The sequence below is a fragment of the Barbus barbus genome, assembly GCF_936440315.1.
Source record: "Barbus barbus genome assembly, chromosome: 15".
In the NCBI taxonomy this organism is placed as follows: Eukaryota; Metazoa; Chordata; class Actinopteri; order Cypriniformes; family Cyprinidae; genus Barbus; species Barbus barbus.
In genome coordinates this window covers 28466135-28485381 of record NC_136743.1, presented here as the reverse complement: position 1 = coordinate 28485381, position 19247 = coordinate 28466135, and the positions used below count along the sequence as shown (strand labels likewise).

The 19247-nt window shown below is 38.4% G+C and overlaps 1 protein-coding gene across 1 annotated transcript; it reads right to left on the bottom strand.

The window, feature by feature from the left end:
- Positions 1 to 4043: 4043 nt before the first annotated feature.
- Positions 4044 to 18437, bottom strand: LOC306881057 (segment polarity protein dishevelled homolog DVL-3-like). The gene is made up of 15 exons (XM_079434949.1): positions 17930 to 18437; positions 14749 to 14818; positions 13222 to 13340; positions 12980 to 13095; positions 12725 to 12866; positions 11188 to 11281; positions 11031 to 11100; positions 10623 to 10762; positions 10464 to 10540; positions 10304 to 10371; positions 9299 to 9448; positions 8818 to 8949; positions 7925 to 8092; positions 6428 to 6631; positions 4044 to 6355 (listed from the first exon to the last, which is right to left on the bottom strand). The coding sequence occupies exons 1-15, from the start codon at positions 18088 to 18090 to the stop codon at positions 6030 to 6032; spliced, it is 2037 nt and encodes a 678-aa protein (XP_079291075.1). The 5' UTR covers positions 18091 to 18437; the 3' UTR covers positions 4044 to 6029.
- Positions 18438 to 19247: the final 810 nt, after the last annotated feature.

Sequence of the window (19247 nt, the reverse complement as noted above, 5' to 3'; positions counted from 1 at the left end):
AGAAGTTAATCAGTATTACCTTTACTGAAGTATGTTCTTCAATATAATAGTTATTGAAGGAAAATAAAAGGAAATGTGATTTTAGTTTAATTTGGATTAGATGTTGATTATTTTAATATATTAAAATGCTTTAATAAGTCATCCTGTAGCCCCTTGGAAGTTTGCCGAGGCCTCCTAGTGGACACAAAACTGAAAAAGCAGAGCAACAGGAGCGTCTATCGTTTGTAGCACCTGTCACCAATCCACCGTTTCTTTCTCACTCTGTAATGAAAGGTTTGATAAGACCGTGTGAAAGCAGCAGTTTGGCTTGTTTGGCTGCTATTGCATCTCAGGTGAAGTACATGGCCATGAGTTTGATCTGTATGTTATTTGCCTGTATATTATTTTTCTCACCTGTGGATCAGAGGTTAAAATGATTCAATGTTTCCATTCCAATCATCTGCACTCCATGTGTCTTCTCCGTTGCTGTCTGTCCATGTTTCATTTGGTCTCATTTGTGCTTGTCATGTTTCCATTGCACTATGAAAAGTTTTGAAAAGTGAGCTCCTCTGATTGAAAATTGCCATCCAAAGCTTATATATAGGCCTACCTATGAATGCCATATAATACGAGGATTAGTTGATGTAGAAGCACCTTTCCATTAGTTGCATTTTTCATTAGATTAGAAACATCTTCAGATGCTCCTTTTAGGGTGTTCTTATGTATTTTCTGATCTGCCATGGGAAATTACATCCCTGTGCATGTGCTTTGTACTGGAGTTTGATATGTATGTTATTTATCTGTATATTATTTCTGTTCTCACCTTTGGATCACGTTATAATGATTCAAGGTTTCCATTTGGATCATCTGCGCTCCCGGTGTCCTCGCTGTTGCTGACTGTCCTCAATATCGTATGTTTTGTTTTTGAGATGCATTCATTTTTCCTTGCTTGGCACATTCTTCTTGTCTTTTGGCCCCCCAAAAAATTAGGTGTTATTTGTTTAGTTCCCATTCTGTGGTGCTTGTTTAAAAGTGAGTTTCTTCGTCTGATGATTCGTAACAATAGCATTGAGGGAAAATATATACTTATGAATATGAGTCTATCAGTAGCAAAATATCCAATATTCATCAGAAACATGCTCCTTCAAGGGTTGTTGAATTGTTTTTCGGATCTGCGGTGAATGAAGCACAAGCCAGTTTAGATATTTCCATTAGAAGTGTCTATGTGCTAGCTGTAGTCATGTTTATATACAGAACATGGTCATGTTCACTTTCTCCACCTGAGATGCAGCCGGACAAGTCAAGACAATTCTTTGGAAAATACTAGACAGACAATTGATGTCGCTTATTAACAAACATTATACAACCCTAGTAATAATTCATTTACATATTTTATAGAAACGAATGCAGCCAGTAACAGAAACATACAGGTACATCTAAAACAAAAGTTCATTTTTTTTTCTTGTAACATTTCAAGAAGTGAAACTTTCACATATTTTAGATTCATTACATGTAAAGTAAAACATTTAAAAAGTTTTTCTGTTTTAATTTTGATGATTAGAGCTTACAGCTCATGAAAGTCAAAAATCAGTATCTCAAAATATTACAATATTTACATTTGAGTTTCAATTAATGACCATCCCTACAGTATAAATTCCAGGTATCTCCTGTTCTTTGAAACCACAATAATGGAGAAGACTGCTGACTTGGCAATGATCCAGAAGACGAACATTGACGCCCTCCACAAAGAGGATAAGTCACAGAGGGTCATTACTGAAAGCTGTGGCTGTTTACAGAGTGCTGTATCAAAGCATATTAAATGCAAAGTTGACTGGAAGGAATAATTTGGGTAGGAAAAGGTGCACAAGCAACAGGGATGACCGCAAGCTCGAGAATACTGTCAAGCAAAGCTGATTCAAACACTTGGGAGAGCTTCACAAGGAGTGGACTGAAGCTGGAGTCAGTGCATCAAGAGTCTCCACGCTCAGACGTCTTCAGGAAAAGGGCAACCAAGCCACTTCTGAACCAGAGACAACGTCAGAAGCGTCTTACCTGGGCTGTGGAGAAAAATAACTGGACTGTTGCTCAGTGGTCCAAAGTCCTCTTTTCAGATGAAAGTAAATTTTGCATTTAATTTGTAAATCAAGGTCCCAGAGTCTGGAGGAAGAGTGGAGAGGCACAGAATCCATGTTGCTTGAAGTCCAGTGTGAAGTTTCCACAGTCAGAGATGATTTGGGGTGCCATGTCATCTGCTGGTGTTGGTCCACTGTGTTTTCTGAAGTCCACAGTCAATGCAGCCGTCTACCAGGAAATTTTAGAGCACTTCATGCTTCCTCCTGCTGACAAGCTTTATGGAGATGCTGATTTCATTTTCCAGCAGGACTTGGCACCTGCCCACAGTGCCAAAGGTACCAAAAGCTGGTTCAATGACCATGGTGTTACTGTGCTTGATTGGCCAGCAAACTCTCCTGACCTGAACCTCATAGAGAATCTATGGGGTATTGTCAAGAGGAAGATGAGAGACACCAGACCCAACAATGCAGATGACCTGAAGGCCGCTATCAAAGCAACCTGGGCTTCCATACCACCTGAGCAGTGCCACAGGCTGATTGCCTCCATGCCACGCCGCATTGATGCAGTAATTCATGCAAAAGGAGGCCCAACCAAGTATTGAGTGCTTTTCAGAAGCCTGACATTTGTTTAAAATATCCTTTTTTTTTATTGATCTTATGTAATATTCTAATTTTCTGAGACACTGAATTTTGGGTTTTCATGATCTGTAAGCCATAATCATGAAAATTTCAAGAAATAAAGGCTTGAAATATTTCACACTATGTGTAATGAATCTATATAATATATGGGTTTCACTTTCTGAAATGAGTGACAAAAAATATTGACCTTTTTCACGATATTCTAATTTTTTTAGATGTACTTGTACACTTTGCCTGACCTACGGAAGTATGTAATGAATGCAATAGGGCTAAAGTATATTCAGAGTATGAGAGGGACTCGCTGTGGGTGGTCGCAGTCTTTCTGCACAAGTGCTGCTTCTGACGTCATGAATAAATTAGAACGCTGTATCCAGGCAACCGAACCAAAACACACAAAGCTACTTTTCGAGACCGATTGCAGATTAATAAAAAATACTAATTCATTTTGTAATATTGTTGCAGTCTTTTTGCTAGGTCTATTAATTTCCATGTAATATTATTTCTTGGAGAAAAAAAATGGAAATAAAATAATTCCAACTCATCCGTGTATTTTCATGTCCATAAGCATTTTAGAAATACGCAGGATAATATGTATCCATGCATATTTCTGTTAGAGTAAATTCCCCCAAAAGACCAAACTTACTTTTATTTTCGATTTTTAGGTGAAACAATTAATTATAAAAAAATAAAAATGTACCCAAATTGCAGTGATGAGGACACGTGGCATTTGACCCAGTGAATGAATGAATGTAAAAATAAATATTAATCAATCGAGCAACACTAAATGTGTCCTGAATTTTGACGATTTAATAATGTTGATAACTCACTGCACAAAACACAGTGCTTAACACAAATCAAGTTGTGTGTGAATCTGAATTTAGTGTAGCATGGATTGTATTTTCTTTTACTTCGTGTAGTTTTGTTACTAGTTTTCAAGGATGAGGTCATGCCCTTGTTGAAATCATAGCTTTTAAATTGTGACAATTTAGCCCCCAAAACTTTTTTCTCCTCACTTTCAAAAGGTAATAAAGCCTATTTGATTGGACACCCTAACCCTGCATTATTAAAGAGCACTGTTGTGGGACAAACTCAATATATTCTATTCATATACTCATCTAAACACCTGTAAGAAAACATCACATATTAGCCTTCAGTAACTACTTTTAAAGGCTTTCAAAACAGATATTAAAACGTTAAAGCTCTTAAAAGGTTGGTGAATATTAGCCGACGACTAATAGAAGCAGATGTGGACAAACTCAGGAACATCTGGATTCCAGATGAAGACGAGAACCTTCACATTCCACAAGCTGAAGCCATAAAACACACACAGACACAAGCGTCCTCCAAGCATGTCACAATAAAACTATATTTATAAATTAAAAAAAGAAATCTCCTTAACATGGTACTTCAAAAATTCTCCCAATACAATATTGCTGACGAACACTGAAAAATATATTCTCAGTAAAAACAATTTCCATGAATAATGAAATATCTACATGAGACATTTAAAGAGAGTAAAAATTTAAAAAGGGCAAAAAAAAAAAAAAAAAAGAACCTCCAAATACGTGCTAAAAAAGGGCAACAGAAATTTGGAAATTTGACATTTACGTCCTTGGTTGGACTACATTCACCTTGAATCCTCACCCATATAGCGTTGCAACTAAATCCCATTCAATTATTGCTATTTCTCTCAAAATCTCGTTTTTTTTGTCCCATCATTCCATTTTCTCCAACAGCACATTTCTCAAATATTTTGAGGTGATATTGTTCATTTAGTAAAACGTCTTAGTTATTATAAGCATGAATTGTTTGCTTATGCTTCAGTACGGTGGTTCCCAACCTTTTATCCTCGGGACCCCTCCTAAATAACATATATGACAATCTTGAGCTTGAGTTGAGCGTAGCAGGAGCTTGAGTTGGGATGCAGATGTACATTTATTTATCTGTGAAAATTATAACATCTTTCATACTTTTGTAGATCATGATGACCACAGGTATAGCACCTCACCACCATGGTAAAAAGTAGCCTAACTATATGGTTTCTATTATATTTGCTATGAAAAACAGTAACCTGAAGACATTCACAAATGCACAACAAACAACTGATATGACTTAAAAATACTGTGATTATATTCCATTACTCCTTTAATATATTTAGTGCATTATTAATAATAAAATTCAATATGAATGTTCTACTTTTCTGCCACAATACCATGGTTACTGTCAATGATAGTAAAACCATGGTAAATGTTGGTGATTTGTAGATTGAAACGCCTTCTAACTGGATCGTTGTTGCACAGGTGTTTCCGCATCAGTTGTTGAGGATGATCCAGCTTTGATCTATTTGGCTTTAAACTAGTTTAAATCGCAAATCTATGTGATTTGTACTGGAGAACTCTGCTGAACTCGAGCGCGATCTCTAGATCTTAAATGAGAAGCGCTATTTCGTTTTTGGCATTTGATATGCATTTACCATGCACAACAGAATGCTGACGCTTATCAGATTGTTAGGGGCACCAGCGTGACCTCTAACACAATTTAGTGTCACCGGCAGAAAAAAAAAGTCACAAAATATCCATTTCGTTGCAGTCTGCAGCCCTAGTAGACCACTGTCAATTACACTTATTTAAAGGGTTACTCCACCCCAAAATGAAAATTTTGTCATTAATCGCTTACCCCCATGTTGTTTCAAACCCGTAAAAGCTTTGGAGGACAAGAAAAAGTTGATATTTTGTTTTCTGTGCATATAAAAGTATTCTCGTCACTTCATAAAAATTCAGATTGAACCACTGATGGCAGATGAAGTACTCTGACGATGTCTTCCATACTTTTCTGGGCCCGGACCGTGTTAATTGTTTGGCAGTCAACGGGACAGACACAAGCCTCCCGGTTTTCATCCAAAATATCTTAAATTGTGTTCCGAGGACGAACAAAGCTTTTACAGGTTTGGAACGACAAGTGATTAATGACAACATTTTCATTTTGGGGTGGAGTAACCCTGTAATTTTTTATTTAATTGCATTATCTTGATATTGTAAGCATATGATTTAATTGTTTTTTTTTTTTATAAAATTATTAGTGGAACATTTTATACATCTCTATTTGACCTCAAAGCATATCAGCTCCTGCACCCCTCTCTGTGAACTCTGGCGCCCCCCCTAAGGTTGGGAACCACTGCTTTAGTAGACTAATTTCTAAGATCGAAGTGATGTTGGGCTCAAAAGCTACTGAATTTTAGGCCAACACTAATCCTAATTCTAATCGGCTGCACTAGTAGGCCACGTTTTTTTGTAATTCATAAGGCAAAAAAAACAGTTTGGGCACTTCTGCTCGCAACAGTCACATGATGTCGACGAAGAACTCCCCATTGGCTGTGTTGCACGAGCGTCGGGATCCCGAGAGTTCGGGGAGAATGCTGGCGAGGTGGCGGCCGGACGACGACCCCGGGCCGGCTCGTGCAGATCCCTGCTTCAGGCTGTAGCTGTGAGATCGTGAGCTGCGCACGCTGCCCTCGCTGGGCGGCACAGAGCGCTCACTGGGGGCTCGGTCTCTGCGGAAGTCAAAGTCATGAGCGTCGCCCATTTCGCTTCCTCCTCCTAACCTGAAGTCTCCAGCCGTGGTTTTCCCCTCAGTCCTGCTCCAGCTGCAGTTTGAACCGCTGCTCCCTACGGACAGTAACGTTAACCTGAGTGAGCCACTGTTTGAGATTGTGAGCAGTGTGATTTGAGGAGACTCACCTTCGCTGTGCTGGCTGCCTGCGCTGCCTCCACCGGCTTCAGTGTAGCTGTGAGCTGCATCCGGGAGGGACTGGGCTGGTGGGTATTGGTAAGGGAACGCGGCGGGCCAGGGAGCTTCAGCAGGGTGAAGCAATGGAGCGAGAGTGTCCTGATCAGATGCTCCGCTGGATCCGTCATGGTCATGCAGAGAGAGATGGGCCATGTCTACAATAAAACACAGCCATGTTGATAAGAGTGACAGCACATTGTAAAACAGAATGTACAGCGACTAACGTTAATTTTCTTAGCGAAACCTACGATGAAAAATATTAATTGACGACCTTTTTATCCATGACTATGTTGATATAACACTGACGTCATTAGAAACGGTTACTACATTAACTTGCAATATCATAAAAATGACTTAAAATAACTCTCTATATCCAAAATTACTCTATATTTTCTTAAACCAAATAAAAGAGGAACAAATGTCAACCTCCATGAGCTTTCATGAGTGGGGTTCCCTATCAGAGCTTCTCTCTTAAAAAGGACACATTTTCTGCCCTGTGTTTTACTTTATCTACGCAACCTGGCAACCGTGTGCATGCATTCTCCCTATGGAAAAGCACTGATTATCTGAAAACACAGACAAACATGCATGTTAGAATTTAGTGAATTGAAAAGAATATTCTGCCCAAATGAAAGTTTAATACAGCCAGTTTGTGCTCTTTTACACAGTTGTTTGCGCGGTTTGCTGTTACTACGTCTGCAATCAAACATTCTCAGCGATGAACTAAAAAAAACGAAACATGGATCTCGATTATATTCTTAGCGATTGAGATTTATTGTCACTGTTTTTACTTTTGACAGGAGTTTTAGTTTTACCAGTTACATTTTCACCGGGACAAATGATGTATTATCCTCTGGTGAGCTAAAAATACAAGTTTCCCTTGTACGGACAGGAGTACACTAAACATAGCACTGGAATATTTATACAACTACATAATCAAACAGATAATGACCTTTTCATATACTGAACAAATGGAATAACAACTCAAATCCAAATAGCCCTTACTGGTGCACAATGAAAGAATGCACCAAATGTAAACTCCGTTAATCCATAGTGTTAAAGGATAAGTTGAAAAATGACATTTCTGTCATATATATTACAAGGTCCTTCTGAACCGAAGTGACTCTTTCTTCTGTGGAGCACAACAGATGTTTAGGAGAATCTCTGAGCTGCTCTTTTACATACAATGAATGCATTTAGAAGCTTTCAATCCATGTGACTTTCACGTTGGCCTTCGTCGACGCTAGTTCCTTGATGTTGGTTTAGTGTGTCTGGGCCTTAAGCGGGCAGTTCTAGAATAAAATAAGATACTAAAACCCTACCATATGATGGTTGTGTGAGAGGACTGAAATTTAAAACCATAGCTCTCAAAGGGCAAATCACATGTTGCATATTCAAACCACAGGACCACTTTTTGTGTAGCCACTGTAGTGGTAAAAAGTACTTACTGCCAGAAAGATCTCCAAAGATGTAGTAGCACTGCTCTGAGAAGGTGATTTTGTTGACAGTGTGGCGGATGAAGCCGGCTTTCAACAGGTTGCTGGCGTACTTTCGTGCTTCACGGCGGTCTGCAAACCCCTCCACGTGATGAAACAACCAGTCAACCACATCAGAGCCTGTAAGACAACATATGCACCGATTATACATTACAAATTCACGAAGTAGCTTCTTTTTCTTCCCTATTGTGATGTCTGAAATTATATGAGTGTAACAAATAATCAAAATTATTACAAAATAAATAAATAAATGCAGGAGGGTGACTTGGTTCTATCCATCGGTTACTGACTGGATTTTGGATTTAGCCACTGCACTAAAGATGAATGTGAACTTGCAGTCGATTATGAAGGGACGTGGTTTAAACGGACTACTGCAAATGACTGGAGAAGTCCGGCATATGTCACCAAAGAGAAATCTGTCATTTCACTGCAAGATTGAGTTATCACATCAAAAAATACATGGATGGATCACTAACAATACGATCAATAACATGCATAAAAAAAAAAAAAAAAGCATGAATTTTCATTTCATGCCAACTTTACACAGCTCTCTGTAATACCTCGCAATGACATCTTTACCATCCATACAATAATCCCTCTGTCATTCAAATAAGATCACAGCAATTAGCAAACTGTGCTCAAAATATCCAATCAATTCTTAACGGACAAAATCAATTCACTCCAACATTCCTTCTCATTCTTCATTTTTTCAATCAGATAAACATTTCAAGTAAAAATTTCTGTTTCACGTTGACTAAGATAATATACAGGTAAAATTATAAACGTTAACTGATACAAACTATCATTTAAAAACAGCTTTTAAGCGCTAAAAAGCGGGTCCTGACCGATGAAAGCATTGGCTATAGTGATCTTCAGCCACATTCTGTCTCGAACTTCCAGTCCTGAGTCTGGACAGGCCATTGCTTTTGCAACTGTTGCCATGTCGCTGTGGACGGACAGGTGGTAGTCATCAAATCCTGCGAGAAGAACAACACACAGTTTACAAAAGCACAAAACACAAAGCACCTGCCTGATGGCGAGAAACCAGGACCTCCCATGTTCCAAATATCTCAATATGACTCAAGTCCTCTCAATGTAAGATTGTAAGATGTAACATTTTGTCATCCGCCAGGTCAACTAGTAAATCTGTTCACTTAGAAAATTAATAGAACAACTTTCCTTAACAAGCCCCATGATTTAAGGGATCATTCATGTCCGTAACATAACTGTTGTGGGATGAATTTAGGGGTCAGAATTTAGCCAAGCAAAGAATTTTTAAACTGTGTGCCATAATGTGGCAACATGATTGAAGAGCAGATATCTTACTCTCTGTCTCTGGGATGGAGCTGGAGATGGAAGAGCTGGTGGAGGTGACCGTGCTCATGGAGGGACTCATGCCGTAGGGAGGATAGACACCCGTCATGGCTGCCGTATGGGAAACCCAGGCTGCAGGGTCAATGGGCCGGATGGGCTCACCTGGGACAGAAGACAACAAAGCAGTACAGAACAGATGAGTTTGAGTTTTCACCTCAAGTTTACAAAGCTCCTTTAGAAATCAATCAAGATGAACAATGACAGAGAACTACCTAAACCCTGTTGTTCAAACTACCACAGTGCATTGTAACGGCTGTACAACTTTTATTTGAAAAAACAAAAGAAAACAACTTGAGTGGTTTTCTGCAGCACTTTAGCTTCTTATCAAGAAAGTTAAAAAAAATTTAACATTAAAAAAAGACATCTCACTTCAAATCTTGCCCTCCAATGTAGCATTCAAATTTATTATACTTTGTCAGTGTAAAATGTGTGATTTGAGAGCTTATCGGTGAAAGACAACATCATATAATTTCAATATACGTACACAATACCTTACAAACGTTTGGGGTCAGTAAGATTTGATGTTTTTGAAAAAAGGCCTCTAATGCTCACCAAGGCTGCATATATTTAATAAAAAAATAAAATCAGTGCTATTGTGAATTATTATTACACTTAACTCTTTTCTATTTGAATGTGTTTTAAAATGTAATTTATTCCTGTGGTGCAACGCTGGATTTTCAGCATCATTACTCCAGTCTTCAGTGTCACATGATCCTTCAGAAATCATTCTAATATGCTGATTGGCTGCTCAAGAAACATATGTATCAATGTTGAAAACAGTTGTGCTGTTTAATATTTTTGAGGAAACCAATAGAAAGTTTTGTGACATTAGTCTGTAGTCATTTATTCCTTTCTCCAAAGAAAAAAAACAACCTTACTCTCTCTGCTGATGATAGTTTATCTTATGTTGCATTTATGCGTAAATGAGTGTGTGAGAGGGAAAAAATGAACACTCACTCCTTGGCAAAGCAAAGCAGCTGTTTGGGTTTGGGTCCCAGCATTTGGCCACAGTAAGCGACACGGGTCTGAAAAAAATTAATGGTGCAGCTGTTAACACACTTTTGTTAATAAGCTAAACACATCCCATATAACATGAATGTTTTGTAATATGACTCACCCAGGCTTATGCACGATCTCCCTCAGCACTCGTACGGCATCGTCGTTGCACATGTTCTCAAAGTTGATGTCATTCACCTGTGAGAAGAAACAGAAATCTTAACTGAACCAGCGTCTGTGTCAGATTCCTATGATGAACACGTCTTCATCCAGTCCTCACCTGCAGCAGCATGTCACCGGGCTCGATCCGCCCATCGGCCGCCACCGCTCCACCCTTCATTATTGAGCCGATGTAGATGCCTCCGTCACCGCGCTCGTTACTCTGACCCACAATACTGATGCCCAGGAAGTTATACTTCTCTAAATGAGGTAAAGCAAGAGAGACTTATGGCAACTAGTGGACTTTAATAATATGTAGCTTTGCACATCTATAATATCATCCTTAATTCTTATATCAGTTTCTTCGGATAGAAAGAAAATTATTTGGCTAAAAAACAAAAAAAAATATGTGCACCAATACAGCACCAATTTAATAAAAGCAATAAGGCACTCACAGCTGTATTCTATTGTTCATATAATCAGAGTTTAATTAAAAAGCAACAAATAAAACAGTGTAATACTGACTCACCCATATTTAAAGTGACAGTAATGATATTCAGCGACATAGTGGAGTCAGTGATGCTACTGAAAGATGAAGACTGAAGAAAGAAAGACAAAGATCAGTTTAAAATCGGTATGTTTTATATAACATATTAGACACTTAAGAGCTCTGCCTGCTGTCTCACCCTCTCCATTTGCTGGGCTTTGGGTCTGCGTCTCCGCCGGCGGTGTCGTCTCATTAGCCTGGATGAGCCGCTTTGCTCCGTAACACTGCTGAAACTACAGAACAGGTGTCACAATATGGTGATTACATGAGCTTCCCATTTCATTTTGTTTTGAGTCACAGGCAATGTGAAACATTATTGATCACTAGGGATAGGAATCAGAAAGAATTAATAGAGATAGTTCACCCAAAAATGAAGGTTGTGTCACCCTCATGTTGTAACTATCAGCTATCTTCGAAACGCCAGAATATGAAGATATTTTTAATGAAATCAGAGAGACTTCGGTCACTCCACCGGAAGATTTAACTCCCACAAAACGCTGACGTTTCCATATGAATCGAGCAGTTTAAACCAACTATTCTGAAGAGGAATTATTGATTTATGAAAAACAGATACACTAGAATATCATTATATGCTTAAACGTTAAGATTTGTACTCACAGAAATGACTAAAGTAGTCAAACCTGTTCATTAGAAGGGGGTGACCCAATACTTTTGGCAATATAGTGTATAATGATGCTGCTGTTTTTCAATGGAGAGAGAAATCTCTCAGATCTCATAAAATACAGAAGATGAATAAACGTTATACAGGTTTGGAATGAGTTAGAGAGTGATCACTTTAACAGCTCTGAGTCAGCTTCTGATTCCATGTAATGACTTTTACTTTAGTACTTTTCAGGGAGCAGCCAATACATTTATACTATACAAAAATACTAAACCGATATCAAATACCAAAACAAATTAGAGCTGCATGATGAATTGTATTTTAATTGTGGTCACGATTTCTGCGTCACTCAGTTTTTTTAGGCATAACAGTCTGCAATATTTGCCCACCGGTTGTATATCCTGCAAATGTTTCATTTTAATTTGGCATTTGCATTATCTTGCATTGGATACAAGCCTCCACAAGCTTTCGTGGTTGCCAGATGTCAAGAGTTTAAATCCCCTATCAGAGCTTCTCACGTAAACGATACATTTTCTGCCCAGTGATATACTTATAATATTCCCAACCTGGCAACCATGTGTTACAATATTACTGAAAAACCGCTGATAAGCTGAAAACACAGGCAAACATGCAAGTTGGAGTTTAGTTATCTTTACTTAGATATTCTGCTCAACTAAAAGTGCAATAGAGCCAGTCTGTTTTCTTTCATAAGGTCATTTGCGCTGTTTGCTGTGATCAATAACCGTTATTATATTTTTGAGCAAAATAATCATGATTAACCATTATTGCTCAGCCCTATTCAATACTCAATACTCAAAAATTTTAGCATTTCCTAATCTCTTACCATAAAATTACCAACCCTAACAAAATATGATTCCCAACATTAATGAACATTTATTTTAAACAATTTTCAAAATCTATGATTACCCACACCTGCTTGTCAAATGGCTCAAGTCAGAGCTCTGAAAAACCTCACTAAACCACTGGGGCTCGCCGTGATTGTAATCATATTGAGCACACTGGTTTGAAAACGAACAAATGCTGTGAGACTCACCGGCTGGTGGAGTCGTCATCCGAGTCAAAACAGCTGCTTGATTCCAGTTCACTGCTCATGAGGGAAGAACGGCTGTCACCGACGTCATAACCTCCCAGATCCATGCCTCTGCCGCCCCGCGAGTAGCCATTCTGCCTTCCTCCTAGATTAATTACCACTGATATTAAAGCTTAGTTGTTCCAAATATGAACTATTCTTACTTTTAAATATGCCATTGTAAGACATGCACAGTGAGATGAGAGTGTTGACACGCACCAGAGTGCTCATGTGAGTGTTTCCTGCGCGATCTGTCCCTCTCCCTCCTGTGTGACACCACCGAATCAGTCTCCGTCTCATCGTCCACACCATGCCGGCTGCCTGCAGCCTTTGGACTGTGTACGAGAGAAGGTTAAAGAGTACAGAAACAAAAGACTGTGAGAACATGCTACTTGTTTTGAGTTTTACTGCCAGCTTGTGATTCGATCTGATCATTTGTGCAACACAGCAAAAAAGCGTACTGGAAGGACGGGGGTCTGGAATCTCCAATGCCTTGGCTTCTCTCGTGAGACGGCGGCCGCTCGGACTGACTCTCCGCCACGGAGCATCCATCGGAGTGGGAGCCGTCAGATGACACCAGCTATCAAGACACACACAGAAACAATGATATGCAGTTCACAGTAACCTGAAGTGGATATACTTGAATCAATACATGGTTAAACAGTTTCATCTTATCAGAATTGCTTGTCATTGAGGAAAACACCCTTTTTTAGCAAAATGGTTAATGGGGGTCACATCACAATCTAACATACCTGTACTACAATACAAATATATTACAATACCCTCATACATGGCCTATAAAATGGTTCCAGATCCCAAGATAAGTTAAGTTTTACTATGATGGGTCAAGCAACATTTAAAAACAGCAATAAAGGGCTTTTCACACTGAACGCGAAAATTCGGTGCGATGACGCTTTCGAATCGAAATTATAGATCCCTATCATGGAGCTATTCACACCAGGCGCGATCATTTGCGGTGCGAAAAAGCGATGTGTCTTGTGGTGACATGAGGGTGACACAACCTTCATTTTTGGGTGAACTATCCCTATTAATTCTTTCTGATTCCTATCCCTAGTGATCAAAATGTCATGTGGTGTAACCGCCATGTGTGTGTACACATTTTCCTCATCATCATATTCATCAGGGTAAAAATTATTTTACTGAAATATTAGTGTATAAATAGCAGTACAAATAGTATAAATAGCATTTTGCAACCTGAACAAACCTTGCCATATCACTAAAAGCTCAAACTGTCTGATATTTTAATAGACTTAATGACTTTGTCACACAGATACGTACATGCATTTATATCATCTGTGGAAGGTTTAGGACTATGATAGGACTATGATCTGTCAATGTATGTATTTGCATCTCTCCACGCACTCAGTTCGTGCAAACATGATACATCATCAGCGCGTTCCGTTACGCTTTTGTAAAGACGTTTTGCAAAATATCTTTATTTTTTGTAATCAATGAAAAAGTGGTGTTTACAGAACCCAGATTACAGAACAGTCATGTGAAGCTCTGCTCATGTTCTTGAATACTGCCTGGATCACTGGCTGTTCATCTAAAATTCCAGTCACGTTCATCTCTCCTCTTATTGGTGTGAGGAAATCGGAAGGCCGCTTGGACTTAACCCAAAACTGCTTTGTTTAAATAGTAATATATTAATCGTGTGTTTGCTCCTGCATTTGCTGTCATTCAGAATGAAAAAGATGTTTTTTTGTGGTTGCATGCCATTTAAATATAAATGAGTTGCTCATAAGACAAAGCTTATGCAGCATACCCAAGTCTTTGATTAGCTGCATCAGACCGAAGTGAACCTTAAGCAGGAATGACTGGCAGACTCTTTGAAAAATACAAATACAGCAGAGCCTGCACTCAAGAGAACCGGGAATGGACTGAATTAAAAGGCTGATCTATTATGCAAGGAGCACCGGGGAATTAAGATGCAGGACTAGATGGGATGTGTACGTGTCTGTTCTCACCCAGCAAATCACACGGCCATTGTAACAGGGAAGTTTTGCATTATCGTCGGTGATTTCCTCCTTGACCACCCTGCAGAAACACAAGAAACCAAGAGAGAAAAAAAATCAGAACAGACAGGTTCCAACCACAGTCTGTGTACGAACTGCAAAAAAAGAAAGCTCAGCTTTACAGATCCCCAGAGTGTCTGGGAATAAATTAGAATACGTAAATGAGACAATGCTATTAGATGAAAGAAAGGACGGGTTGAATCAGAAACGCATAAATCAGATAAACATGCACACACACACACACACGAGTTCACAGAACACACAAAGGCCTGAAACGCAGGGAGACTCCAGCAGATAAGATCCCAAACTCATGAATTCAAAGATATTTCAGCTGTACAAGATGTACCACTAGAAAGTTGCGTTTGCAAATCTGTATGAAAAGACCGGTTTGTTCAAATGCTCATATGTAAAACTAGTATGAGCTTGCATCATTTACAACCAACAAGATTGTAACATGACACTCTGAAACGGATCATTTAGATTCCACTATCAGTTTGTAAAACATAAGTGTTTACATAAATGCCTACGAGCCAAACAATAAATCAGGTTTCCCACTCGTTATGACCATTACATTTCCATGACTTTTTAACTGTATTGTTTATTCCTATACAGTGTATAGGAATAAACAATGTTCCATGCTTGCTCTGAATGATCATATACACTATCGTGCAAAACTTGTGTGTCAGTAATTTTTTTTTATTATTATTATTGATAGAAATGAATACTTTCATTTAGCATTTCATTTACACTGATACAAAATATTTCTATTTCATTGTTCTTTTGAATTTCAACTCGTACAATAATCCTGGAAAAAAAATATCATGGTTTCCCTAAAAAAAATATAAATTTCTACACTGATAATAAATAATCTTGAGCAGCAAATCAGCATATTAGAGTGATTTCTGAAGGATCATGTGACACTGAAGACTGGAGAAATGATGCTGAAAATTCAGCTTTGATCGCAGGAATAAATTACTTTTTAATATATTAAATCAGACAACCCCTATTTTGAATTGCAATACTATTTCACAAAATGACTGTTTTTACTATATTCTTAAATCAAATAAATGCAGCCGTGGTGAGACTTCTTTTAAAACATAAAAATAATTCTTACTGACCCCAATTAATATGTATAGTTTATGTATAGTTTAATTAATATGTATAGTTGGATCATGCAGTATAGCATGTCAACTTTCCAAAAGTGAAATATCCTTTACAAACTAAGGGACGAGTCAAAATTATTTTCTGTGGTATTCAAAACCATGCTAAAGCTGCTTAATATTTTAAACCCAGATTATTTATTTATTCTAAACTACCCGTTTTTAATATAAACTATTCATTTTGATGTGCACGCAGCAAAAAAAACAAAAAACAATTGTATTCAAATCGCAAACACCCGAATCCAATAACGGCATTTAAAAATGTGTAAAGACTCTTTGTTATGTTGACAGACATGTAAAACATCAATAGAGACAGATTCAATTGAGCTATTCGTTTCCATTTGGCAGAAATCTGAGACTGCACTTCAACGACGAACATCTTTAAGCTTTTAATGAACTTTTTTGAAGGGGAGTTAAAGGGAGGGGAACGGGACGATCAAACTACGACATATTTCACTGGGGAAGGTAGTAAAGCTGCCAGCGCTGAAGCGATCGGGGCATTCCACAGTCACTGCCTGCAGTTGTTCAAGTCAGCATTCTTGGGCCTAATGCAACAGACAGACAAGACAAGACCAATGGGACTTATTCACAAGCCGGGGGTTAGTTTAAAGACACAGGCAACACTTTTAAACCTGAACACAAATATGAAGCCAAGTTTCACAACATATACATTGATTGAAGTAACTGTAAAAGTAACTAGTGGCCCGTCAAGCACAATATATTGTAATAATGCAGAGATATAAAGAAAAATGCAAAAAAAAGTCAATCTGAAATCCCACAATTTTTGAACAATTCATTTTCTTAACATCATGATGATTGACAAATTATTTCTTATTTTATTTATAAGTCAATCTAGAGATATTGCTGGCCAGATTTGAATTAATCTATTTGATGATCATCCTGTAAAATATGAAATGCACATTATCTCCAATAAGACATTTCAAGCCAGATTTACTCTTTACAAGCACTCACAATGAGTAATATCCAATCAATTACATATTTAAACGCAAAGCACAGCTTGAAAAAAATTAGATTCCTTAATTTATTTCCAAGCTGTACCTCACTTTAAAATCCCATATTTACAAGTTTTCCATGACCTGGCAACCCTGCTCTACTTATTCAAATACACAAGGTCTGCTTGGGCCTAATGGAGGCCTAAATAAGAGGTCAAAGAGTTCACATGAACTCCAAACGGCATTTAAGAGATGGAAACCTTGGGAAAGTGAGTATATGGCTAATGACCAAGACCACACCATAAATAAAATCAAACGCGTCCAAAATTCCACATAAACGCACTTGTTTTCATCATTTGGGGGGTGTTGGGTTTCGGGGACATACTGCGCATGCGCACTGCACATTCAAACAGACCACTGTACTTCTGTGCTTTTGAATCGAGGTGGAAAATTCCTCAAAGTGTTAGTTAAACGATTCAATTTCGGCGATACTGGCTCATAAATGCTCCGACGCGGAGGTGCTTTGTGAAAAAAGAGAGAAAATACTTTAAGAACCGGATCTGAACACATTAAGCGTAAAGAAACCCCCCAAAACCAAGAATGGTTTTTGTGTAGTCATGGTAATTAGTCTGAAGCTGAAGAACATTCAAGAAGAAAGGAGACTAAACTACTCCCTCCTGTGATCACCAACCATTCACTAACTACCTACCTGCACCCTAAGATCGTACCGACAGGACAAAAGCCATATTTGAGAGTAATCCAGCCTTAAAATGGATGCCGTCGACAATTGAACAGGACCTAACGTTAACACTCACCCCTGCTGAACCCCGCACACACACACACACACCGTTCATCTGACCCCATTCACACACAGCTGTGTCCAACACAACAAATAAAACACATTATATCAGCTTCTGAAAACACATGGCAGTCGATCACCGATCCAAACAAGGAGAGAGCTAGAAATATGCGAGAAATACATGCAGAAGTGCGAAGAAAACTAGTGTACGGCAGGCTCACCCAAAGTCATCGTCCATAGATTTAAAGAAAAACTTGTAGTTTGGTTTCTTGAGTGCATCTTTCAGGTCCAGAAGGGTGACCCTTTCGGCAGGGATGGGCAGTTTGACCAGGTATGGAGTTTCCTGGTCGTCGAGATGGTAGATAACTTTAGTCTCCCCCATTGCAGACCGCTGGGGAGAAGTGAACGGCGGTCATCCAGCGCTGGGGCTCCCCTGATGCCCCTCCAGAGTCGCTTTCACCCGCCAGCTGACTTTTTTGTTAATCCCGTTCTTTCTTTCTTCCTCCGGAGTTCCCAGGAGTCTTCGATATCAGCGCGGATATCCCATGAGCTGATGCGTTTGAAAGGCGATTAATGACCCATACTCTGATTCCACTGTATCCCGTCTGTTGAGAACGGAGGATAGCGCGTGAAATGTGTGCTAAAGAAGCTTATTTTGGTCAGGAATGCCGTGGCTTCTCGGAGCGCTTCCTCACAGAGGGTTTTGTGTTGCTTTCATTGCCGCCGAGCGCCCGGGGAAGCGTGCTCCCTCTAGCGGAGAGGCGTGGCGGTGCGGACAAAAAGGTACTTGGGGTCATTCTACTGAACGGTGGGGTAAACTAAATGGATAAATGCAAGGAGAAATGTATCTAAATATATTTCAATGTCTAATATCAACTAGAATCACATACATACAGCCAAAAAAACAGCACTTCTGAAAAAAGGTGGCACAAATGCCCTGTTAGGTTATGTCAAGAGGAGAAGTGTCATTGAAGTACATATGAATTATTTAAATTACAAATAAAGCTGGGAACACAATAACTGTTTAATAGTTATAATTTACGTGTTCTAAAGTCTTATTTGACGTATCATTCAGTTTTACTATAATATATCAATAAAAAGCAGAGCAATATTTCAATGTAATGAAACTTTTTTTAACATTTTGGTTTTTAATAGCTAGATAAAAGCCTTTATTGGACTAAAAAATGTAGTGAGAAAACTAGTCAGTCGAGTAATTTAGATTTCTCGGTTTAGGCAATGTATTTTGACTACTTTTAGATTACTACTTGTTTATAAATTTGAATGGGATTATTGTTATTAAAGATAAATCAAATATATTCCACTTTTTGTTATCAACATCATGACATTAAGGTTTAAAAATAACTATTCTGATTATGAGCATTTTAAAATGTAATATAATGACAAGTGCTACATTTTTGGAATCTGACTGCATAATGTAATCAGTTACTACCCTGTTAGTGAAATATGAAGAGTAATACATTTGAATAAAAACAAAATATATGAAGATGAAAGCTAGCATTTTGTTATCTTCTCTCTTAT

Excerpts from the sequence above, each read along its gene's own strand:
- LOC306881057 (XM_079434949.1), bottom strand. The coding sequence starts at position 18,090 with ATGGGGGAGACTAAAGTTATCTACCATCTCGACGACCAGGAAACTCCA. Across the intron at positions 10,541-10,622 it reads CCGGTGACATGCTGCTGCAG|GTGAATGACATCAACTTTGA; the intron begins GTGAGGACTGGA and ends TTCTTCTCACAG. Across the intron at positions 10,372-10,463 it reads GAGATCGTGCATAAGCCTGG|ACCCGTGTCGCTTACTGTGG; the intron begins GTGAGTCATATT and ends AATTTTTTTCAG.